Source organism: Rhodotorula toruloides (genome assembly GCF_000320785.1).
Source record: "Rhodotorula toruloides NP11 unplaced genomic scaffold Scaffold15, whole genome shotgun sequence".
In the NCBI taxonomy this organism is placed as follows: domain Eukaryota; kingdom Fungi; phylum Basidiomycota; class Microbotryomycetes; order Sporidiobolales; family Sporidiobolaceae; genus Rhodotorula; species Rhodotorula toruloides.
Genome location: NW_015622975.1, coordinates 374,650 through 396,920, shown reverse-complemented (window position 1 = coordinate 396,920; position 22,271 = coordinate 374,650). Strand labels below are relative to the sequence as shown.

At 62.0% G+C, this 22,271-nt stretch overlaps 8 protein-coding genes across 8 annotated transcripts in view; 5 read left to right on the top strand and 3 right to left on the bottom strand.

Moving 5' to 3' along the window:
* RHTO_01894 (transcriptional regulatory protein GAL4) overlaps positions 1–578 on the bottom strand; it is a gene marked incomplete at both ends in the record, with an annotated part of 2,428 nt that extends 1,850 nt beyond the window's left edge. Inside the window, 3 exons of the mRNA XM_016415573.1 lie at positions 1–334; positions 390–419; positions 486–578. The exon at positions 1–334 is cut by the window's left edge and continues 884 nt beyond it. Coding sequence (XP_016272547.1) covers positions 1–334; positions 390–419; positions 486–578 — 457 coding nt within the window. The remainder of the gene's footprint in view (positions 335–389; positions 420–485) is intronic.
* Positions 579–1,727: 1,149 nt separating this feature from the next.
* On the top strand, positions 1,728–5,147 carry RHTO_01893 (glycoside hydrolase family 5 protein; the record flags this gene model as incomplete). Its single annotated transcript, XM_016415572.1, has 12 exons — positions 1,728–2,029; positions 2,091–2,655; positions 2,715–2,818; positions 2,874–3,233; positions 3,316–3,415; positions 3,525–3,653; positions 3,764–3,787; positions 3,900–3,928; positions 3,987–4,184; positions 4,265–4,436; positions 4,509–4,808; positions 4,866–5,147. 12 exons carry the CDS (start codon positions 1,728–1,730, stop codon positions 5,145–5,147), a joined length of 2,565 nt encoding a protein of 854 aa, XP_016272546.1.
* Positions 5,148–5,213: 66 nt separating this feature from the next.
* Positions 5,214–6,309, top strand: RHTO_01892 (uncharacterized protein; the record flags this gene model as incomplete). The annotated part of the gene is made up of 4 exons (XM_016415571.1): positions 5,214–5,459; positions 5,527–5,700; positions 5,753–6,001; positions 6,073–6,309. The coding sequence occupies 4 exons, from the start codon at positions 5,214–5,216 to the stop codon at positions 6,307–6,309; spliced, it is 906 nt and encodes a 301-aa protein (XP_016272545.1).
* A 429-nt stretch (positions 6,310–6,738) lies between these two features.
* RHTO_01891 (ubiquitin family protein) lies at positions 6,739–8,263 on the top strand (the record flags this gene model as incomplete). Its single annotated transcript, XM_016415570.1, has 3 exons — positions 6,739–6,785; positions 6,845–7,304; positions 7,361–8,263. The coding sequence occupies 3 exons, from the start codon at positions 6,739–6,741 to the stop codon at positions 8,261–8,263; spliced, it is 1,410 nt and encodes a 469-aa protein (XP_016272544.1).
* A 263-nt stretch (positions 8,264–8,526) lies between these two features.
* On the bottom strand, positions 8,527–12,321 carry RHTO_01890 (Glycoside Hydrolase Family 16 protein, CBM8 containing; the record flags this gene model as incomplete). The annotated part of the gene is made up of 22 exons (XM_016415569.1): positions 8,527–8,741; positions 8,805–8,831; positions 8,892–8,959; positions 9,020–9,048; positions 9,115–9,139; positions 9,211–9,436; positions 9,521–9,604; positions 9,658–9,999; positions 10,059–10,171; positions 10,230–10,337; positions 10,395–10,427; positions 10,485–10,539; positions 10,601–10,665; positions 10,726–10,942; positions 10,998–11,088; positions 11,149–11,230; positions 11,294–11,543; positions 11,591–11,702; positions 11,758–11,828; positions 11,890–11,995; positions 12,087–12,104; positions 12,166–12,321. The coding sequence occupies 22 exons, from the start codon at positions 12,319–12,321 to the stop codon at positions 8,527–8,529; spliced, it is 2,493 nt and encodes an 830-aa protein (XP_016272543.1).
* Positions 12,322–12,663: 342 nt separating this feature from the next.
* RHTO_01889 (epidermal growth factor receptor substrate 15) lies at positions 12,664–17,482 on the bottom strand (the record flags this gene model as incomplete). Its single annotated transcript, XM_016415568.1, has 8 exons — positions 12,664–12,702; positions 12,764–16,004; positions 16,089–16,493; positions 16,572–16,884; positions 16,969–17,169; positions 17,228–17,254; positions 17,333–17,392; positions 17,455–17,482. The coding sequence occupies 8 exons, from the start codon at positions 17,480–17,482 to the stop codon at positions 12,664–12,666; spliced, it is 4,314 nt and encodes a 1,437-aa protein (XP_016272542.1).
* A 167-nt stretch (positions 17,483–17,649) lies between these two features.
* On the top strand, positions 17,650–18,700 carry RHTO_01888 (phosphoribosylglycinamide formyltransferase; the record flags this gene model as incomplete). The annotated part of the gene is made up of 2 exons (XM_016415567.1): positions 17,650–17,725; positions 17,781–18,700. The coding sequence occupies 2 exons, from the start codon at positions 17,650–17,652 to the stop codon at positions 18,698–18,700; spliced, it is 996 nt and encodes a 331-aa protein (XP_016272541.1).
* Positions 18,701–19,076: 376 nt separating this feature from the next.
* Positions 19,077–22,233, top strand: RHTO_01887 (centromere protein I; the record flags this gene model as incomplete). Its single annotated transcript, XM_016415566.1, has 15 exons — positions 19,077–19,275; positions 19,382–19,631; positions 19,711–19,782; positions 19,858–20,071; positions 20,150–20,221; positions 20,282–20,495; positions 20,554–20,693; positions 20,755–20,872; positions 20,931–21,078; positions 21,135–21,234; positions 21,288–21,466; positions 21,532–21,702; positions 21,759–21,873; positions 21,932–22,012; positions 22,072–22,233. 15 exons carry the CDS (start codon positions 19,077–19,079, stop codon positions 22,231–22,233), a joined length of 2,235 nt encoding a protein of 744 aa, XP_016272540.1.
* Between the last annotated feature and the right edge of the window lie 38 nt (positions 22,234–22,271).

Below are 22,271 nucleotides of genomic sequence, written 5' to 3'. Positions count from 1 at the left end.
GGAGCGGGGCGACTTGCGAAGCGGGTGTAGGATACGCGCCGGGGCTGGTCGACGGCGGCGGAGGGGGCAGAGAGTGTGCCGTTCCCGGCCTCGACGACCCCGTGTCCGGCGACGCACCCTTTGCGCCCTGCAGCCTCGGCAGTGTCCCGTCCTCCTCGTACCGCGTGATCTCCCTCTCGCTGTAGTGCCTCGCCAGCAACGCTTCGAGGTTGGCGATGCGTTTCTCTGCCGCGTCGAGGTTCTTGCGCGTCAAGGGGGTGCGGATGACTTTGCTGTAGACGCAGTCGTGCGAGTGTTCTGCGCAGAACGTGCAGGTCGGGACTGTCCGCGAGCACTGTTGCGAAGTGGGGGTTAGCGAGGAGGAGGGTGAGCGTGAGACGAAGACGCACCTTGAGCTTGCGCCGCTTGCACTGCTCGCACTGTTTGCACGGGATACAGACCTGTGAGTGTGCACTGTAGCTGGATACGAGTGCGGGTAGACTGACCGCGTACTTTGCCATGCCCGTCTTGTCGTCGACGAGGTCTGCGTCGATGTCGTGCGAGCGAGCGCGGTCGGGTGGGTTGGCCTGTTCAGCCATCGTCCCCTGTTCGTTGTGGCAGTCTACAGTAGAGTGTAGCAACTAAGAGACGAAGGAAGGAATCCCTCGTGGGGACTCGCTTCTCATCGTGTCTCGCTCGACCGCGAACAAGTGCCTGGCTGCAATCGACTTCAAGGGGACACACTCGCTTCTGGCGCACACTGCAGCGAGTGAACCAGCGAGAACGAGGGAGAGAGTCGCGCAGGAGGCGAGAGAGACGGGCGGAGCAGATCAACAAGCGCAGAGAGCCGACCCTTTCCTGGCCTGGAGCCGCGAGCAGGTTATCGTCGTCTGCCGTCTAGCACGGTGCGCCTATCAAAAGTTCGGCTGGCGGGGAAAGCGGGCCACTGCGAGAGGACGAAGTAGAGTCTATCAGCGCGAACTCGCGAAGGCGAAGGTCCAGCCGGGGAAATTTGACAGCTTCGGGGCGGCGAACGACGGCGGACGACCGTGTCTCGTTCTGGCTGGGCGAGGCAGGACGCCGATAAGCTAGGGAGGTGTTGGAGCATGACGGAGGAAGCTAGCGAAGCAGTCCTGGCTGTGAGAGGAGGAATAGCCAGTGCAACAGCGCCGCAGGAGACGTCCAGGCGACGTCGGCGGCTTCGTAGGTCACGATGGCAGCCTCGCCTGGCTCCACAGACTACGACATAGCTAACTTAGAAGGCAGCATCGCAAGTGGAAGATTGGTGGATTGCGAGTTAAGAGAGGAGCAGGAGTTCATGACGAGGTCGGTCCGCAACGAGCAAAAGCAGCTGGCGTATCCCGCACACTCGTCCGCCTCCCCTACATGTTCGATACGCTGTAGTCCCTGTAGTGTTGCCCCTCGTCGCGTCCTTCACCTTGAACCGCTTCATCAGTTTGGGCGAGGAGAGCGGTCGAGTCGAGCGGGTTCAGAGCGTGGGACGAGCTGCGCCGCGAGCGACAGATCCGTGTGTGTCTTGCGGTGCAGTGCAAGCCGTCGCTGTAGCACCAGACCGCGCTGTAGTGGGATGACGGGGTCGAGGAGCGAACGCACCTCCCGACGAGGGTCAACCAGACTCCCTCGACTCGCCTCGAACGCTGGGACTGTCTGTACTGCTCCAGAGCTTGCTAGAGAGGCAGCAACGTCCTCCAACTCGAGCGCAGGCCGCTCGCCCTCCTCCTCTCACCATGTCCTCCCCACCTCTCCTCGACCACCCCTCACTCTCCTCAACCTACACCCCAGGCTCCACCCACTCCGAAGCAGCCTCCCTCTCCTCCTCCTCAATCGGTCCGAACCCGCTCTCCTCCTCCCAAGGCCGTTTCTTCCTCGACTCGTACGGCCGCCGACTACTCCTGCACGGCGCGAACGTGAGCGGGCTCAACAAGCTCCCTTCTGAGCCGAATGGGTTTACGCATCGAGAGATGGGCGAGGAGTGGTATGACGGGGAGGGGGTGTCGTTCGTTGGACGACCGTGGCCGTTGGAGGAGTCGTGCGTTCCGTTCGCTCTCCCTTCTTCGTGTGCTCAGGCTGACCTTGCGACGCCGAGACAGCCACGAGCACCTCTCCCGCCTACGCAACTGGGGCCTGACCTTCATCCGCCTCGTCGTACCCTGGGAAGCGCTCGAGCACTCCGGACCCGGTCTCTACGACACCTCCTACCTCTCCTACCTTCACTCCCTCCTCTCCCTCTTCCCCCAATACGGCCTCAAATGCTACATCGATCCGCACCAAGACGTCTGGTCCCGCCACTCGGGCGGTTCAGGCGCCCCAACTTGGACACTCACCCTGATCGGCCTCGATATCCGGTCTTTCAAGCAGACGGGCGCTGCGCACGCGCATAACCTCCATCTCGAGCCGGACGATCCACCGCCGAAAGTCTGGCCGAGCGGAATGACCAAATTGGCGGCTGCGACGGCCGCGACGGTCTTCTGGGCCGGGGAGGTTTTTGCGCCGAAGAGGAGGGTGAGGAGGAGGTTGCATCAGGGAGAGTGGGGGCGGGCGGGGAAGGAGGACGAGGAGGTTGGGTTGCAGGTCTTCTTGCAGGAGAGTATGTGCGAGGCGTTTGGAGTGCTCGCGGATAAGTTGAGGGATTGCGAGGCGGTCATGGGCTTCGAGGTGTGTCGCCCGCTCTTCACTTGCCCAATCCCTCGCTGATAGAGCGAGCTCGGCGGCAGGTCATGAACGAGCCTCATCGCGGCTACGTCGAACTCCTCTCGCCCTACTCGTGGGACTTCAACACCGACCTCGCGATCGGCTATTTCCCCTCCGCCGTCCAGTCGTGCGTCTTCCCCCGCTCCTCGCTTTCCGTGCCCCTGACCTCGCTCGACGCGCAGCTGGGCCCTCGGACTCGGCCACCCCGTTCTGATCCCTCACTACGCCCCCTCGTTCCCCGTCACCTCGATAACGCACCACGTCCTCCTCCGTCCTCCTCGGCGCTCATCAGCCTGGCTCTCCCCCTCCTCTCCCGCATACCAGAACCTCCCGACGAGCTCGACGGGTTGCATCTGGCGCGAACATGGGGTTTGGGAATGGGATGAGCGGAAGGGAGAAGTCGGGGAGGGGGTGGTGTTGAAGCAGGAGTACTTTCGACGCTTTCCGGAGGACTGTGTGGTTGAGGGGTGCGCGGAGGTTGAGGGCGGGAAGGACGGGCGGAAGGGCAGGCGGAAGCAGGGAGAGGAGGTGGATTGGTACCGGTGCGTCCGCCATTCCGCTGGTGTCCACCTTTCGTGCTTTCGCAGTATGCTGACGGACTGTATTTGAACTCGATGGACGCAGCGACTTCTACTTCCCCTTCGTCCGCAAGTTTTCGGCTCGGACGAGAAGACCGCCTAATCCGCAGAGCTGGATCACTCTCGCCGAGCCAATCCCGAACGAGGTCAGTGGTCTCTCTCGAGCGCTCTGCAGCCCAAAATGCTCGCGTACTACGCTTCAGCAGTCGGTCGGCAAGACATGGCTGACCTCTTGTCGTTCTTTCCGTCTCGCAGTTCTGCCCGTCCTACCCTCCTGCCTACCGACCACCCAACTTCGTCTTCACGCCTCACTGGTACGACCTGCAGACGCTGTTCGAGAAGAAGCTCGGGTGGATGAGTGCGAATGTGCAGGGGTTATCGAGCGTGCGTTTGGCTGCTTCGTTTCCGTCGCGTTTCTCGTCCCCTTTCAGGAGCGGGTAGAAGCGTGTCGAGGGCGAAGTGCTCGATGTGCTGACGCGTGTTCCGTCGTGCAGGGCATGTTCTTGCTCAAAGCGCTGGTACGTGCTCTCCGCCCCGTCTCTTCGGCTTCTCGCTTGTTCCGCAGCGATGTACCGATGATTCAGTAGGATGTGGAAGCTAAACAATGTCTCTCCCTTTTGTCTCTCGCAGTACTTTGGACGAAAAGGCTTCAAGAAGAAGTGCGTTTCGTCTTCTCCCTCACCGCCACGCCCAGCTAACCTCCCTTCGCACGCTCAGCTACACGACCCAAATCCTCAACATCCTCCGCCACGGCTACCGTCGAATCGGCGAAGTCCCCATCGTTCTCGGCGAGACGGGCTGTCCGTTCGACCTCAACAATGGCGAGGCGTTCAAGAGCAAGGACTTTCAGTGGCAGGAACGGATGCTTGATGCGATTTGTGAGGCGATTGGAGAGAAGGGGTTGAGTAACTTCAAGTGAGTCGCCGGCGCTGTGCGGGAGCTTCCGCGCCATCCTCGCCAGTCGCAAACCCGTCTAACCTTTTTCGCTTGGGCAGCCTCTGGACGTACAACCCGCTCAACAACGACGAATGGGGCGACTCTTGGAACGGCGAGAACTTCAGCTGGTTCTCGCTTTCGGACGTCACGCCTCAAGCGCTTAAGGCTGGCGAAGACGGAGGGGAGGAGGCGTGGTTGAACGTCGGGGCGCGAGTGCTCGATGCCATCCAGGTGCGTTCCTTGGCTGAGGACCCATATCGCCAGAAGTGGCTCGCTGAAGTGTGTCTTGCTTGCTGCTCGTAGCGACCGTACGCCTGCAAGACCGCCGGCATCCCCATCCGCACCTCCTACGACTTTCACACCCGCCGCTTCACCCTCGACTACATTAATCCTATCCCACCCTCTCACCCGCTCGCCCAGTCCGTCCCGAAACGACTGCAGAACGAGGCGGAACCCGACGCTCCGCCGCTGGTCGGCGTTGAGTGTCGCGCGAGGGAGACCGAGGTCTTCTTGCCGAGGAGGAGGTACGGTCAAGCTGCGATAGAGGGGAGACTGAAGGTGAAGCTGCGAGACGGAGACGGAGAATGGCGGTATGATGAGGAGGTGAGTCGCAGATCGACCCCTTCTAATTCGCTTGATGTGCTGACCCAGTCGCTACAGCTCCAAACGCTCTACATCCTACACCGCAACACCGCTTCCGGCTTCGTCCACTCTCTCGTTGTCACCGTCTCTGGCCCGCCAGACCGGCCCCCCCTGCGCAAGTGGTACGAGCCGCCCAGCTGGGTCTTCGAGGTCGACCTCGTCTGGGTTCAGCTGTTCATGGTCATCACGATTGGGTTGTACATGGGGTACTGGTTGATCGGCGAGGGATGGAACGGATGGTTCGGCGGATACGGCTGGCGAGGGTACACCGAGATGGCACCCTTAGAAGGCGAGTTGTAGAGTCTATAGACTGCACAGAGAGTGCTACATGCGCCGTATATCGCCCGGGAGACCTGTACGCTGCGCATGTCTCTCGCGGTCCTCGCAACTCTGCGCTCTCGCCTCTTCGTCCTCCTCACACTTCGCCCGCGCCGCTGGGAAGCGCGCTCGCCCTTGATCTACCAATTTCTCGACCGATTGCGCGTCCGACACGCTCCCGCCAGCTTCACGAAGCGCTTCTCCCCGCTCCCCGCCCGCGTCTCCTCCTCATCTCGAAACGGCACTCATGGTCGACAGCGGCCCTTCTGGTGCAGCCGCATCAGCTTCTGGCGCGTAAGTGGTCCTTTTACTGCTGTACGAGCGCTCATGGCCCGCTCACATTGCCGTTTGACGCCCACAGCCTCACCCCTCCTGCTCAGCCCACCTAACCTTCGCTCCTCCTTCGTCGCGGCAAGCGGTCTTTCCTGATCGCCCTGCCCTCTTCCTACGCCGACGCACTCGCCGAGACACGTCGACTCTTCCCGAAGCTCGACGCAGAGCGGATCTGTCTGTGGCGAGAGGTGGATGGGCTTGGGTGGGTTGGCTTGACGGAGAGCGGCTGGGAGACGGATGCGGCGCGAACGCAGGATGGCAAGAGCGGTCCTATCATCCTCCAGGTCGGAGTGGAGGCGGATAGCGATGCAGAGTCGGAAGTCGAGGAGGACAAGCCGCTCAAGCGGATCAAGCAGGAGGAAGACGCAGAGCCCACTGCCCGTGCTGCGAAGCGCACAAGAGCAGAGGAGCCGGCATGGACTCTCGAGCTCTCGCTTGACGACGATGACACGTTGCCGCCATCACCAACCGTCGTGCTCATTATCCGCACTTACGGCAATGCAGTGCGTTGAACCTCTCACAGTGCGCGACCGCGTTCATCATAGCAGTCCAGCAGGCTGATCTTTTCCTACAGGAGCCTGATATGCGGATACGGGCACGCTTGACGACCCTTTTCCGCACCATTTACAACACAGTCCACATGGCTCTCGCTCTCGACCGCACAAGACCTTCCCTGCTAAAATACAATGGCAAGGACTGTCTTGCGACGGACACTGTTGCGCATGCGGGCATCACTGCGGACGGTGGCGAGGTCGAATTGGTACTGCACGTCGAAGTGGTGGGCGGCAAATGTCGGAAGGCAAAGTACTGAGGGCAGAGTGGCCGACTGTATTGCAAAGGCGGGCCCTCTCTCGACTGTGGCCATCTGCTTCGGCTGGGTCACGCATCGTCGGAACGGCGGGCCAACTCGCTCGTCTCTCTCTCCAGCACGCGACGATATCCTCTCAAGTATGCAGCGCCTGTTCTATCACTGCAATCGCTCGGAAGCTTCCTTTGCGCACCAAATCGTCTACTTGCGACTCTCGTACAGCCAGTCATGCCGAGTCGCACCTCCGTCGCCCTCAGTTTCTCCGCTTCACACCGTCGCAACCCGCTTCGCACGGCTTGCTTGACCTTGCTACAGGCTCATTGGATCCCTTGGGCACCGTCAGCCCTCACCTGCCCAGTCCAGGCTTCGCTCCCTTCTCCCTCTCGTCCCCGACTTCTCATCACTCGACCTCGCTTCTCTCGCCATCTCGCCATGGCGCCGCGCGAGAAAGGCAGAGGACGCGCATCTACGAGCACTCGGTACGCTTGAAGATTGACTGGCCCCGCTCATGGAATGCTTGCTCACACGGGCCTCGCAGAAACGCGTCGACTTCCTCGCCGAAACCCTCGCTCATCCTGCAACGCGGCAAACGCTCGTTCCTCATCGCCCTTCCCGATACTTTCGCCGATGCTATCGACGAAACGCGTCGTCTCTTCCCCAGACTCGACCCCGACGCGCTTCTCCTCGAGCGCGAGGTCGCGGGATTCGGATGGGTCCGCTTGACCGATAGCGGTTGGGAGAGCGAGGCGGCGGCGCTGGCGCAGAATGGAGATGGAGACAAACCTGTGGTGCTGCGCGTCGAGGTCGACGTCGGCAGCGGGACTGACGAGGAGGCTGCGTTTCTGCCAGACCGGAAGCGCAGGCGCTGTCTATCGCCATCGCCTCAGCCCTCGAACCTGCTCCCGGCCAGCGAACGGAAGCAGAGAACATCCGCCTCTCCTCCCCACGAAACAACGCCGTCAAGGTATCGACTCAGATTCGAGGGCGGCGAGCAAATGGTGAGGAATCAGACCGTCCATTCTTGGCGGGCTAGGGCTCACCGCTTCACGCGCAGGACGACTTCCTCTTTCTAGTCAAGCAAACTGCAGCGATGAGCAAGATCGTCGAAACTTTCGCCAACGTGATCGGAAAACCCAGGGACAGTTTCAGGTTTTGCTATGCAGGCGATCCAGTCTCTGGCCAGGGGACTTTTGCGGACTTTCAGAAGCACCACAATATCGATCCAGCAGACCAGGAGGTCGCACTCATGTGGTGTTTCACCCAATGTGGCGGCAAACCCGTCATCTACCTCTTCCCGCCGACGCCGCTCGACTGCGCCGCCGTCTCGGTGATTCTCACGTCCGAGTGGCACTTCTCCGCTCTCTACCCCGCCGTCGATCCGAAGAAGGGCAAGCAGGGCGAGACGAGCGCGAGCTGGACGGTCTCTGCGCAGCCCGACGGTTCTCTCGTCGACGTCGCATCGGGCCTCGAGCTCAAGTACCTCTTCTGGGAGGCCGAGGCGTACAAGACGACCGCGCCCTTTCCCTCGCATTTCGCCTTCGACCCGTCGAACCCGTCCCTCGATGCCTCGAACGGCCGCGCGCTCCCTTTCGCCGCCTTCCTCGCCCACCTCGACAAGACGCTCGCCGCGCTTTCGCTCCACACCGCCGCGAGGAACGACTTCATCACGTACTGGCTCTCGCACTTCAACCGCATCCGCGACGCCGGCCAGCACATCGGCTTCCGCTTCCTCGCGCAGAGCGACTACAAGCGCGCCGCCCGTCTCGACGTCGACCCCAAGCCGGACGTCGTCAGTCGCGTCTTCCTCCTCTTCAAGGGCGTCGATGCGGTTGAGGCGAGCGAGTGGAAGAAGCTGGACGAGATCGACTGGGTCAAGGAGGTCGGCGTTCAGGTCAACAAGGTCACGGACGAGTCGCTCTTCCGCGTGCTCGAGTGGGGCGGCATGGAGGTCGTCTAGATGGTACGGCAACGTACCGCTTGAACGGGGTGTCGGTGGCGCTTGAAACGCTTGCTTTTTACTACTCGTTCGAGCTTCTGGAAAGCGTTGAGCTTCCCAATGCCTTGCAAATCAGCTCTCCTTGGCTCGATGCAGCTGTCCAGCCATAGATCGCGTTGCAGAAGTACGAAAGTCGCTCTACCGCTGCCGCCTGAATCCAACATGGCACGCGTCGCTCTCTTCCCTTGACCGATGCGACCGCTTCTCATCGCCCTGTGCCCGGCTCACTTCTTCGCGCGAAGACTGCTTGACGAGACAAAGCCCGGCACGCTGCCGGCCATCTGGTCGTATTTGCTGCGCGTCGAGGCTGACGACGACTTGCGAGAGGCGGATGGACCCGCAGGGGCTGGCGCAGTGGCGGCGGCCATGTAGGGCATCTGTCCGCCGGAGTAGAGGTCCTGGCCAGGCTCAATCTGACCGTTGCCCCGGTAGATGGCGCCTGCGAAGACGAGCAGTCAGCGGAAAAGTCGGCCAGCGAGCTGCGCTGAAAAAGCCGAGTTACCGGCAGGCTGCATCTCGCCCATGTCGCCTACGTTGCGAGCGAATCGTCAGCGATAGAAAGAAGTTCGCAGGTACCGTGGAAATTCACCGATAGGCTCGTAAGGACCGCGAGCGTCCGGGCCGGGAGTCTGCTTGCGAGACGAGGCTGCCTTGCGCCTGTGCGATACCTAAGGTCAGTTGCGGCGCTGACAACAGCGAGTTCGAGGCTTTGCTCACCAGAGCCATCCGACCAGAACCAGAATGAACTGGCAGAAAGGCGAACGGGTCAGCTGCGTCAGTCAGATATGGGCAGGAAGGTTTCGAGGACGCACGAGCGCGGCAAGGCCTCCACCGATACTGGTAGACGAGCGGAGTAAGTTACTGCGTCAGTATTGTGCGCACGAGAGAGGGGGCCCGTGAGGACGCACTAGATACCGATATGAGCAGCCGTTCCGAGCCGATCCCACTTTTCCTGGATCGTCTGCGGCTCGGAAGTCTCGCTCGGCGAGGCGGCTGATGCTGAGGACGTAGCGGACGCCTTCGAAGCGGAAGCCGACAAGGACGAAGATGCCGACTTCGAATCGCTCGTAGCAGATGAAGCAGACGTGGGAGCAGATGCGGAAACGGAGGAGCTGATGCTGGACAAGCCTGGCCCTGCACGCTCATCAAAATGTCAGCGAGACGAAGAGCAAACGAGGTGAGGCACGAGACGAAGAGCAAACGAGGTGAGGCACGCACAGTTGAGACCGGTTGCTGAGTCGTCGTTAGTCGTCGTAACCGCTTGACCGCCGAGGATGTTCAGCAAGCCGTTCATGTCGAGTCCTACATTCAGCAGACGTAAGTTTCTTTCTGTGCGCTACAAACGCGAGACGCACCGGTGTACTGGTAGGAAGCGGGACTCGAGTTCGCGTCTGCCCGCTTCTCCCGCATCGAAACAATCGTTTCTTCCCTCTTGCCGAGCCGCGCACGCCCACTCCAGCCAGCAAAAAGCGTCGGTAGCGGGCTCGCATCCTCGGCAGCGGCGCTCGGCGGATTCCACCACGGCGCACGAGAGGCTGAGGAAGAGACGGATGACCGAGACGAGAAAGCGTTGGCGATCTCGGAGAAGGGGTCGGACGACAGGGGTTTTGCTCCAGGCTGGTCGTATGGGGCGTCTTGACCCATGGGCAATGTCGAGACCAAGCCAGGATTATAGCAAGCGACCTTAACGGACGAGACTGACGGTGCGCGCCCAAGTTAGCCAAGGCTGCAAAGACCTGACAGATTTGTGGCGCACCGTAAGAGGCAAAGTAGTGGTTCTTCTGGTACTGCTTGTCGTCCCAGTCGACCATGCCGCCGCCGAAGTCGACAATCTCCGGCGATGCGCCTTCAACGCCTGCGGCCCAGATGCTGGAGGGTAAAGCGGGTCAGCATGGAGCGGGCCATGCGGCAAGGATATGGAGCGCACAAGAAGCGAATCCGCGCGGGTGTGCGGGGGTAGCGGAAGATGTGCGGGTTGGACGGATCTGCGGTCGAGTTCCGCGAGACGTTGCGAACGACAACGTTGTCGACGAGCCTGCAACCGAGCACATCAGCACCGAGTAGCGCAGGCGGTAGTGAGAGCAGAATGCACCAAGTGAGCTGATCCGGCGTCCACGAGATCGTGCTGCGTGCGGGAGCGGTCAGTCGCAGAACAGTCGAGGATAACGTCGAACGAACGCACTAATCGTGGAAGTCCTTCTCGCGGTCCGTCACGTTGACCGCCTTGCCAGACTCGTCTGCGATCCGCAACGGCGTTAGCGGATCAGACGAGGAGAACGCGCAGGTGCGAGGCCGTACAACCGTTGACTTGTCCTCTAGAAAAGTAAGCCGTCTGAGCAGTCGTACTGCTGTTTGTCGTAAACCTAGAAGATCAAACCCTAGTAAGCGAGATGTCATCTTTGACGAGCGAGAGAACAGCGTACTCCCAGTCGATCTCGTCGCCGGTTCCGCTTGCGAGCGAGAAAGTCGTGACGATTCCTGCTCCTGCGACCGACTTGATCTTGGCGGTGACGTTGCCGTACAGGATTGAACGAGTGGACGAGATAGTCGTCCCGTTCGCTTCTTTCGTCAAGCTGAGCGTGAGAGCCGAGGTGCCGGAAGTTCCGTCAGCCGTGACGGCGCCGAGATCCGCCTTTCCGACTGCGACGGCAAGGTCAGGTCCGCAGGATCTACGTAGCGGAGGGGCAATACGCACGGTCGTCGACCATCCAGTCGTAAGTATCGGCGTCGCCGTTCCAGACGGACGAGTTCCTGAGGACGCGGTTGGCGTCCCAGTTGATGCGGTACTAAGATGCCGACGAGTTCAGCTGTGCCGCTTTCAGAAAACTAAGAGGAAGGCTGCGTACCTCACCATTCTTGCAAGCAGGGACCGGAGCGCAAGCGGTCGGACCGAACGAGGCGAGCGGGTTGCAGCCGGCGAGACAGTTCCTATGCAAAATGAGGAAGCATGAGCGTTGATCTACTGCCCGTATCGGCGCGGAAGCAGCTCACCTGCCAGTCCCGCAGAAGCCAAACTCGCTGCAACACGGCGCAGTCTCGGGACACTTATTGTTGGCGTCGCAGCGTCCGTCTTCGTGGAAGCCAGTGATGCCCGTGTGGGCCGAAGACGTCGCTGTCGACGCAGGTGCGCTGGAAGCGGTCGTTGGTCCCCAGGTCCAGCCCTTTGAGGCGCTCGAAGCGGAGGCAGAAGAAGCAGACGCGGTCGACTGGCTCGGCCAACCTTGCGTAAACCAGTAGGGCGCTGCCGAGCCAGATGTCGACGAAGACGAGGTGGTGCGCGACGCTGACGGCCAGGAGTGTCGTTGTGCGAGCCGGAAGAGACAGGCGCCGCCGAGATGAGGCGACCGACTCCCCAGGGCACATCCGAGCCGTCAAACTGTTTCGAGTACGGAGCGTCGACCTGTCCCAGAGAAAGGGTCAGGCCGACACTCATAACGGAGGAGGCCCGAACCCACTGTCTCGTTGGTCGGGCTAGCAAGCGTGAACCTCGTCGTCCAGACCGGATCGGTCCCGTTCATCGTGAACTCTAAATCTCGGCGAGACTGTCAGTGAATACCCACTTCTTCAGCGGGGGGGGGCAGACTGACGGTAGAAGTAGATCGGCGCCGGCGGGTCGACCTGAGGACAGGTGAACGAGTGTCGCCCGTCTCCCTTGGTGCCGTCGAGCCCGCTGGCAACGCGAGTGATGTTGATCTGCGACGGATGAACGTCAACGAAACGCACCGCAGGCAGAACGAGGAGGAGGGCGTGCCATGTGCAGGTTGTCACCCGTCATGAGGTCGACGTCCATCGACGTCCATTCCTGCGAACGATGACCTTGTCAGCTCGTTGCACGGTATGAAAGTGGACGCGGCGAGACGCACGCCCGTCTTGTCGAGATCGTACTTGAACGAGCACTTCTGACCGGCCGTAAAGACCTGCTTGGCATTGCTAGGTTCCGTCGGCGCTACTGCTGCATTGGCGACAGCAACAAGGCTCGCGAAGAGTGCGAGAGCCCTGCTTGTCGACAGCGAGGGCATCGGTGCGATGAGGAAGCGAGAGATGGATATGTGCGGTGGGCGGGCGCAGGAAGTCTAGACGGGTGCGCCTCCTCGAGCAAGTTCGACTGGGCTGTTTACGCTGAAGTCAGCAAGGCGGCGGTGGTGGGAGAGGCGAGGAAGAGAGGGAGCGAGGTGAAGCAGAGCCGGACAATCCGCGGAGTGCCGGACAATCCGCCGAGCACGCGTGCGAGGAGGTTCGTCGAAGGGAGCTGGAGGGAGCGGTGAGCTGATACGGAGCTGTATTGCAGTCGAGAGGGGAGTCCAGGTGATGAGTAGTACAGGGCAGGCGAGACGCAAGGCGGGTGAGTAAGAGGGCCAGCTTCAGCCGACGAGGCTGTTGACGGCGCGGTTGACGTCGTACTGTACAACGAGAAAGTCGTCAGTATGAGTGTTGTAGTGGAAGGAAGGAAGCGAGACGCACATCGTACTTCTCGAGCGCCTCGATAGCCTGCTCGCGCGAGAAGCCCATTGACTTGATCGTCTTGACCGCGTCCGAGTCCTCGTCGCCAGCATTCAGCGTCGAGTGGTGCTTGGGAGGAGGAGGCGGGCCGGGCGGAGGAGCGTACTGCGGGACTGGCGAAGCTGTCGTGGCGGGACCGAGAGACGCACCGAGAGCGGGGATGCCGCCTTCCGCGCCTTCGCCCGTCGTGATAGCCGGTGCAGCGGCAGATGCTGTGCTAGTTGACGAGACGCCGAAACTGTCGTCGAAAGCGCTGTCGAAGCCGGCATCCTGCGGCGCCTGAGCCTGCGACGGCGCCTGAGACGGGTTGTTTGCGAACGTCGAGTCGAAATCGGCGAAAGCAGCGTCGTCAAAGTCCGTGGGCGCGACCTCGGACTGGACAGCGGCTAGGTTGTGCGCCGTCTGAGCGGCAGAGACCGCCTCGGCCTCGTCGAACGAGGGCTGGAACTCAAAATCGTTGTCGAACGAGTCGAAGTCCGGCTGGGTCGTCGCCGTCGGCGCACTGATGGACGAAGAGCCAGGGGCAGACGAGACACTCATGTCGGCGAAAGCGGACTCGAAGTCGTCCTCCGGCTTGCTGACCGGCTGGTCGACGTTGGCACCGGCCGGGGCGATACCCTTGTCTGCATCGCCTGGGGATGCCGGAACGACAGGCGGCGTCGACACTGCAGCAGCGGAGCGCTGAGGGGGAGGGGGAGCTGCGCGACGTTGAGTGGGCGTAACAGCGGGTGAGGCAGGCTGGAAGCTCGCGGGCGCGGGCGGCTCGAGCATGTCCACACTCTCGGCCGTGCCAGTCGGTCCGACGTCGACATGAACGTAAGACTCGCCCGACTCGGAGGAGTCGTTTGTGCGGGCTTGCTCGCCTGCACCGCGCGAAGCGAGTTCCGCGGTCGGCCCAGCTTCAGCGTTGTGAGGGAGCGAGGCGGCACCGGTGACGGCGGCCATGTCGGCGACGGAGGACGCGCCCAGGTCGGTCGAAGCAGCGGCTGGAGTCGCGAAGCCGCTTTCGTCGGCGGAGGATTCGAGATCGCGTTGGTGAGCACGAGTGGAGCCAAACGCCTCCTCAGGACCTTCCGCTTCGTCGTCACCGCTGTCGCTGTCGTAGTCGACCCTCGGCGGCGTCGAAGTACCGACTCCGCCCTCGCCGAAGACATCGTCCTCGATTGCCCTCTCCTTGCTCTTGTCGAGCTTGGGAGCCGCTGAAGTCGCCTCGTGCTCAGTGGAGGGAGCATGGTGGTGCTCTTCGACCTCCTTGAACGCCTCCTCGAACCCAGCGTCCTTGTCGACCTCGCCGAGGGTTCCCTCAACGGCGTCCGGACCCTTGCCATCATTCAGGTCGCGAACGGCGTCCGTAAAGCCCGCCGACGAGTCAATCTCGCCGAGCGTGCCTTCTACCGGTTCGGGGATGGACGACTCGGCAGGAGCGCCAGAGTCGAACGCCTTGAACTCGTCGTCGAAGCCGTCGTCTGCGCCGGTCGGAGCGGTCGTCGCAGTCGGCGTGACGTTGAAGGCGTCGTCTTCGAAGCCGCCCGCGCTGGGCTGGGCACTCGAGGCGGCAAAGTCGTCGCCAAAGCCGTCGTCGCGGGCGTCCTTGACCTCGGCAGTCGAGGGAACGCCGAAGGGATCCTTCTCGGCCTCGTCGCCGTGCGAAGCCTCCTCCTTCTTGTGCTCATCGTCGCTCTTGCCGACACCGACCGCATGAGCGATCCCGGCGCCCGCCGCTCCAAGCGCAGCAAGCGCGCCCGTTCCAATCGCCGCGGCCGCCGCGACGGGGAGCGAAGTCTGCTCCTCCTGCTTAGGCGTCTCGACCGCGCGTTCTTGCGGCTGCGCATGCGTACCGAAGCTCGCGAACGGGTTGGTGGACTTGGCCGATCCGCCGGTCGGTTGAGGCGAGAGGCCTTGCTGAGTCTGAGTGAAGCGGTCGAACGGGTTGGTGCTCTTCGTGCTGGCGGCGGGGGAGACGACTCCAGCGGGCGTGGCGGGAAGCGGGACGGCAGCGGCGTGTGCGGCGGGAGCGGTCGGAGCAGTCGCGGCGAGAGCGGCCTCGTCCTTGGCCGTGACGAGACCATGTTCCTCCTGCTCGCCCTCGAGGTGTCCGGCCCGCGCGCGCTCCAGCTCGCCCTCAAGCCTCGAGCGGTCCGCCTCCACGCTCGCAAGCTGTTTGCGCGCAATAGCGCCCAACCCCTTCTCCCTCCTCACCTCCTTCCTAACCCGCTCAATCTCCGCACTGAGGATCCTCTTCTCCTCCTCAACCATCGCAACCTGCCTCTTGACCTCCCTCACCTCCTCCTTATCCCTAAGCACCTCACCCTCGATCTCCGTCTTCTCCATCCTCAACCCGCTCAAATCCGACTGAGCGCTAATCAACTCGTGTCTCGCACGATCAAGAACCCGCTTCTGTTCGTCCCGGCGCGCTCGCAATTCCTCCACCCTCGTACGCTCAGTCTCGAACGCCTCGCGCGCGGCAGAGACTTGCGATTGGAGCGACTCGATCTCCTTGTTGTGAGCCTGGACTTGCGACTCGAGTTCGGCGCGAGAAACGGAGGTCGACTCGAGGTCTTTCGAGACGCTCGCGTGCTCGGTGCGGAGGTTTGACGCGCGGGAAGCGAGCGATGAGGCGGTCGCAGCAAGATCCGCATCGTCGTTCTCGTCGAAGAAGTTCGACGAGGTTTTCTGCTGCTGCTGAGGAACGGGAGCTGGCGACGAAGAGGAGGCAGGCGCAAAGTCATCCCCGAACCCTCCGCGCGGTGCCGAGGTCGCAAGCGGACTCGAGACCATCCCAACGCCCCGTGCGCTCCCGCCCGTCGCTTGAGGCGACAAGCTCCGCTGCGGCTGGCCTGTTCCTTGCGGCGAGAGCGGGAGAGGCTGCATCGTCGCTTGGATGGGCGGGGGGATGGTCGAGCGTTGGCCGGTCAGCTGAGGGGAGAGCGAGCGCTGTGTCTGAGGCTGGGGCGCGAAGGAGGGCGCGGCAGTCGGAGTCGAAGGCGCGCCGTCGTCGTCGTCCATTAAGTCCAGCAAGTCGCGCTGGACTTGACTCCCGCCCGCATTCGAGGTCGAGGCAGAGGTGGGAGGACGGAGGTTGTCCGGCAACGAGTCGGGGAGGACGAACGAAGGGTCCGCGACGGCCTTCTTGACGAGGTGCATCGCGACGGCGAACGTGTCCTTCGTAAGGAATCCCTTGTTCTCGAAGTCCGCGAGGTCCCTGCAATCCATGCGTACCTCTTCAATCAGTCACTCCTCTCCGACGAACGGCAGAAGTGACGAAGAGAAAAGCAAGCGGACTCACCAAATCCTCGCCAACCTCCCAACCTCCAACCCACTCTGCCCGAAAAACCCAACAGCCTGATCGCCCTCCAAGATCCCTCGGTTCTGGGTATCGAGCTGCGAGAACCAGGTGTCTGATTCGGACTTTTCAGCCGGAGTGATGAGCCAGCCTCCTTGCTGCTGCTGCTGCTGAGGCGCGGTGGGAGTAGGGGTGGAGGGCGCGGCGGAGGGAGTGGAGGGAGTAGGCGCGCCCTGGCCTGGCAAAGGAAGCCCAGCTGCTGCGGCGTACATCTTCGGATCGAGTACCTTTGGGAGACCAGAGACGGAGCGAGGGAGGGAGCCGTCGAGGACGAGGTGGAGGAGGTGCATGCCGATGGTGAAGTCTGTGAGGTCGAGTGCGCCGCGCGAGTGGGTGTCGGCGAGGGTCCTGCGGCACGATCCTCGAGGTTCATCAGCTTGTCGTCCCTCGCGAGAAGTGGCAGGAGAAGGAGCGAGGCAAAAGCACCAGATCTGGCCCAGAACGTCGTAGGGCAACCCACTCTTGACCCAAATCTCCCTCGCCTTATCACCGTCTAACAATCCGCCGACATTTCCACCATTCGCAGCGGAGAAGATCCGCGTGTAGTTGGCCTTGTCGGTGGGGGAGATGGTGGTTAGGCGCGGGTTCGAGGGCGGGAGGGAGGATTGCCGAGCTGGAGCTGAGGTGGGGGAGGGTGAGGTTGGAGGCGAGAGAGCGCTCGAGGAGGAGGTCGAGGAGGGAGGAGGGTGCGAGAGATGGGCGGGGAGGGCGTAGCCCTTGAAGGTCGGGAGTGGGCCGGCTGTGCGGGAAGACGCCGAGAAATCAGTACCACGTTCGGCATGGAGCGCAAGCCTGAACTGCGAAATGGGGTTTCCGCGCTCACCCTTTCCAACGTCCTCACTCTTGACCTCGGGCGCTCCACGCCTGTTCCTCTCCTGGGCATGACCGATGAGACGACAGGCGACGCCGAATCGCTCGGGCGAGAGGAATCCGCTGTTGTCGGGGTCTGCGATCTGCCATACCTCGCCGAGGATGAGGGGCGGGAGGGACGAGTGGGAGAAGAAGGGGACGGCGAGGTCGCCCGCTGTGGACGCTCACTTGTCAGCAAATCGCAAAGGGAGGGGACGGCGGTGAGAGCGCACTGAGTACGCCGAGCTGCTGAGTGTCGGCTGCGAGGGAAGTGGATGACGAGGGGGTCAGCCAGTCTGGGTCCGTCCATCGCCGCTGGCGTGCAAGCGAGTGCTCACCCTTCTCGAAGAGGTAGTTGTAAGCGTCCCTCTCGTGTTTGGATGGCCTGTACGCCGAGACTGTGCGCGTGTAACGAGGATGAGCCCGAGGGTGAGGTAGTGGGGGTGAGAATGGGACTCACGCTGCGCTGGGAGTGGCTCAGATGCCATGCCGTGTCCAGTACAAGCTTAGTAGGAGTAAACAGTGTACTCCAGCCAGCTCAAGCGTGCGAGCGAGTGGTTGTCAAGAGAGAGAGCAAGCGATGAGGGTCTCGTCCTGACTGTCGCCTGCTGACCGCTGTGAGGGCTTGCTGAGTTGCACAGGAGCACCGACGAGGATGTCACAGCCCACCCAGCGCAAGTGGCGCATCACCGTCCTCATCTCGGGATCAGGCAAGCTCCCCCTTCCTCCTCGTCGACTCGCTCACCCTCACACAGCGCTCACACTCGCTCGAGACACCGTGCACAGGCTCAAACCTGCAAGCAATCCTCGACGCAACCCAGCTGCCAGCCTCAGACCCGCTCTCCCTCTCCCATTGCACCGTCACCGCCGTCTTCTCCTCCCGCACCGACGCCTTTGGACTCACTCGAGCACGCACATTCGCTCCCTCTCCGACGCCAGCCGAGTCTTTCCCCTTGCTCAGATGGAAGAAGCAGCCTGGCAATGAGGGAAAGGGACGGGCAGAGTGGGAGCGCGATTTGGCGACGAAGATTAGGGACACCAAGCCGGACTTGGTGGTGCTGGCGGGTTGGATGTTGATTCTCGGCGAAGGGTTCCTCGACGAACTACGACGAGACTGGGACGAAGACGACGCAGGGGTCTCCTCGCCTCCCTCCTCGACCTCTTGCCTCCCCTCGCTCGACCCGAACTCGCCTTCTCCCATCTCGCACGGCCTTCCCACGCCCGGCTCGTCCCCTTACCCCTCCTCCCTCCCCTCAGACGCGCTGCGCAACCGCCCCATCCCAATCATCAACCTCCACCCCGCTCTACCAGGCCAATTCCCCGGCGCGCACGCCATCAAGGACGCCTGGGACGCATTCAACACACCCTCTTCCTCGACCTTCACCTCTTCCACCTCTTCCTCCTCCGCAACCCTCGAGACTCTCGATCCCGCCACGAACGAGGGTGAAGTGGGAGGAAGGAGGATCACCAAGACGGGCATCATGATTCACCGCGTTATTCCGCTATTGGACGCGGGCGCACCGGTGATCGTGAAGGAAGTACCGCTGGTGGAGGGCGAGTCGCTGGAGGGATTGGAGGAGAGGATCCATCAGGTTGAACATGTGGGCATCGTCGAGGCTGTCAAGGAGGTGACGAGGTTGCTTGGAGAGGGGAAGTGGTGGGATGAGGAGGGCGTTGAGCGGGGACAGGTGGTGCCTCAGGTGTGAGCGGCAGGATGGAGGATGGACGAACGGGATCCAGGCGGATGGATGCGGGCGCAGGAGCGGAATTTCGTCGTTCTTTTGGGTCCGTCTCTTCAACGAGGACGTCTTCGACGCATTGCAGCAAGCAGTACCGGTTTTTTAGGAAACTCGCGCGAGGAGAGCGCTGCGGGACCTGGAAACGACTTTCCTTCGCCTTGTACTCTTTCTCTTCCTCTCTGCGCTCGCTCTCCTCCGCTTCTTGCGTTCTGCGAGGGTCCGCTCTTCCCTGCACAGGACTGCACGATTCGACGCGCAGGCTGCGTCCCGGACTTTGACATCTCCCCTCCTCCTCCTCCTTCCGCATTTCTTCCTCTCCCACTCTCTTCTGCCCCTCGCACGCATGTCCGCAACCCTCTCGACGCGTCTCACCCCGTTCCTCACTCAATTATCGACCTCTGCGCCCACCAAAGACGCCCAGTCAGCGCTCATCGAGGAGTTGCGCAAGTTGGTTGATGAGGATGTTGAGGGGGGTGGGTCGGGAGCGGTGGCCGAGGACTTGGTCAGGAAGGGATGGGGGGCGTGCTTCAGTGGCAAAGTGGGTGCGTTGCAGCCTTCCATGGGTCTAGCGAGGACAGTGAGCCGCAAGACCTCTCCCTCCTCGCTGTCGGATCTTGGAACGCGACTCACGCTCTCTTTCCTTTGCAGCTCCCTCGACATCCCTCTCCCTGCTCCTTCTCCTCCTTCCATTTACCCCCCTCTCGCTCCCGCTGCTCCTAACCCTCCTTTCCCCTCTCTCGCACCCGTCTCCCCCCGGTCCATCCTACCCCCTCCAATCCCTCGCACTCGACTTGCTCCTCGTGCTCATTGAAGAAGGATGGGTTAACCCTGAGGCGAGGGAGGGGCTGGATAGGCTTGTGGGAGTTGTGGAGAGGGGACTGGAGTTTGGGAAGTTGAGGTGCGTTTCTCGTTTTCTCGCTCTTCCCCTCGCCTTGATAGGCGGAGACGCTGATGGATGCTCCCGGTGATGTGCACAGGGAGTCAACGGCCGAGTTGTTATGCCTCATCGTCCGCCGTCACCACATCGTCAAACACCGCATCGACTTCCTGTGCGTTCCCTCCCCTCTCCCTCCTTTCTCTCCGATCCCCTATACCTATCACTGATCTGCACGATCCCCAAACAGCCACACCCTTCTCACCCGCCTCCCCTCCCCACCACCCTCCCTTCACCGCCTACTAGAGACCTACCGCTCTTTCGAGCCCGAACGGGTGTATCAGGGGATCGGGCAGCGCCGCTCCACTGTGGGTGGCCGGAGGAAGGAGAGGAAGGAGGTGGAGGAAGTGAGGGAGAGGGTGCGGAGGGCGAGGGAAGCGGCCGAGGAGGAGGGAGGGCCGAGGGTGCGTCGGATCTCGCTTCATAGCAGAACGGGGTTCAGGAAGGCTGCCTACTGACGTATTATTCTGCGGTCGCGACAGGCCAAGCGCCGCAAGACCGAGGCGGACACGAAGACCCAACTTCCGCTTCCCATCACCTACTCGACCGATCTCGTGCGTCCTCCTTCTTTTCGCTCCCACTAAGATCTACTCACTCACACTTCTCGTGTCCAGCTCTCCCCAACCGCCGTCCCGCTGAGCGACGTCCGCACCCTCCCCACCTTCGCATCTCGCATCGAAGACCTCGCTCTCCCCTCTCAAGCAGCCAGCGTGCTGCGGTCCGTCTCGGGGTCGACGAAGCGCATCAGGGTCGCGCAAGAGGAGGTGGGCGAGGAAGAGAGGGTGAGGAGTTGGTGTCTTTTGCTGAGGGGCGGGTATGAGAATGATCGTACGTGATGCTGCTTCCCCTGCTTTCCCTCGTGCACGCGCTAATAAGAGACGTGCAGGCGATCACATTGAGCGCCTCTCGTCATGGGTCATCGCCCAGCTTCAACACGAGTTGTACGACCTCGAGCCAACGGATGCAGGCGCGAAGCGAGTCGCAGACTTGTTCGCTCGAGTACGCGAGTTGAGCGAGTTCGCAGGGGTGCGTTCCGCTTCCAGCTTGTTGCGATCGGGTCGGAGCTGACGAATGAAGCGGGCGACAGGAACTGCTGGAAGAGTTGGAGCCGTTCCTTGCGGAGTACCTGCAACGCTGGGACGGCTTCACGCATCGCAAACTCGTCTTCGACCTTTTCGCGCTCATCAAGCCTTTGCGCTTTGAAGGTGTGTCCAGCATCTGCCTCCTTGTTAGCCGGAACCAAGTTGACGTTAGCTCACACAGATCTGTACCACCACTACCTCCGCCCGCTCGAGACGTTTGCCAAAGCCGATTCTGTGGAAGGCGCGTGGGTCGCCGACTTTTTGGCGTGCTTGACGGCACTCGTGAGTAACTGGGCCGTACGGGACGATTGGGACGAGACGGTGTCGAGGTGCGTCCGGCGTGCTCTCTCCTTGACTTGCGCGCTGACGAAGACGTTCTGGACAGGACCACCGCTTTCGGCGTGCTCGAACCGGACGCGCCGTACCTCGACGCATTGCAGGGGATCCTGTCGTTCGCGAACAAGCAGATCGAGCTGGCTTGCCAGGTGCGTCAGCACTCTCTTCGCTTAGCTCAGCCTCGCTGACACAACTTGCACAGCAACGTCCGCACGACCTGACGATCCGCTCCGCCTCGCTCGCTTTCTACGAACTCGCCCTCTCGCTCCCACTCGAGTTCGGCTTGCCCGTCGTCGTTCTCCCTTCCGCCACAATCATGCACACGTGCTTGTTGAGCAACGAGGTGATGAGCTTGTCGCGCATCTGCGGGATACTCGCTCGGTGCGTCGCCTGCGCAGTTCTTCCCACTTGGCCCCCACCTAACGCCTCCGCCTTGGCCGCTGCAGGCTCCGCGAAGCGCTCACGGGCGCCTCGACCGCTCTCGATATCAATTCCGAATCGAATACCGGCCTAGTAACCGAACTCAACGCCCACCTAATCGAGTTCGTCGCGACGCTCTGGCAGAAACGGTTCTTGACGCCTGCGGATCCGGCGCAATCGAGTCTTGGGTTCATGCCGTGCGTGCGAGGCTTCTCTTTCAGGCTTAGCGGAGCTGACGGCAGTTTGCACGCAGCGAGGACCTCGAGGACTTGCGGGGGTACGGCGACGAGCGAGGTCAGGCGACTTCTGCGAGCTTCGGACTGTCGACGCATCCTGCACTTGCGACGCTCGCGAAGGACTGTCTCGCAGTGCGTTCAACTCGTACGTGCGCTGAAGGAGCTTTGCTGACGCAGCTTTGACGAGCAGGTGTTGGCTGTCGAGCGCGGCAAGTCGATCAGCGGTCTCGTCGGACCGATCTCGACCAGCTCGCTCAAGCAACTCGCGAAGGTGAGCACGGTGTCACCACTTCGCCGACCTCGCATGCTGACGTCTCGTCAATCTCGCAGGAGCCGGACGGCCTGAACATCTCGTTCAACGAGTTCCGACCAGCTTTTCTCGAGTGGGTGCAGGAGCAGGGCGCGGACGGGCTGAGCGAGTTCCTCTTCTCGAGTCTGGTCAGTCTGGTCAACAGGCGGGCGGCGAAATCGGGCTCGCAAACGCCGGCGTAGACGTCCTCGACGGGCAAACCGCTTTTCGCAACCTCCCG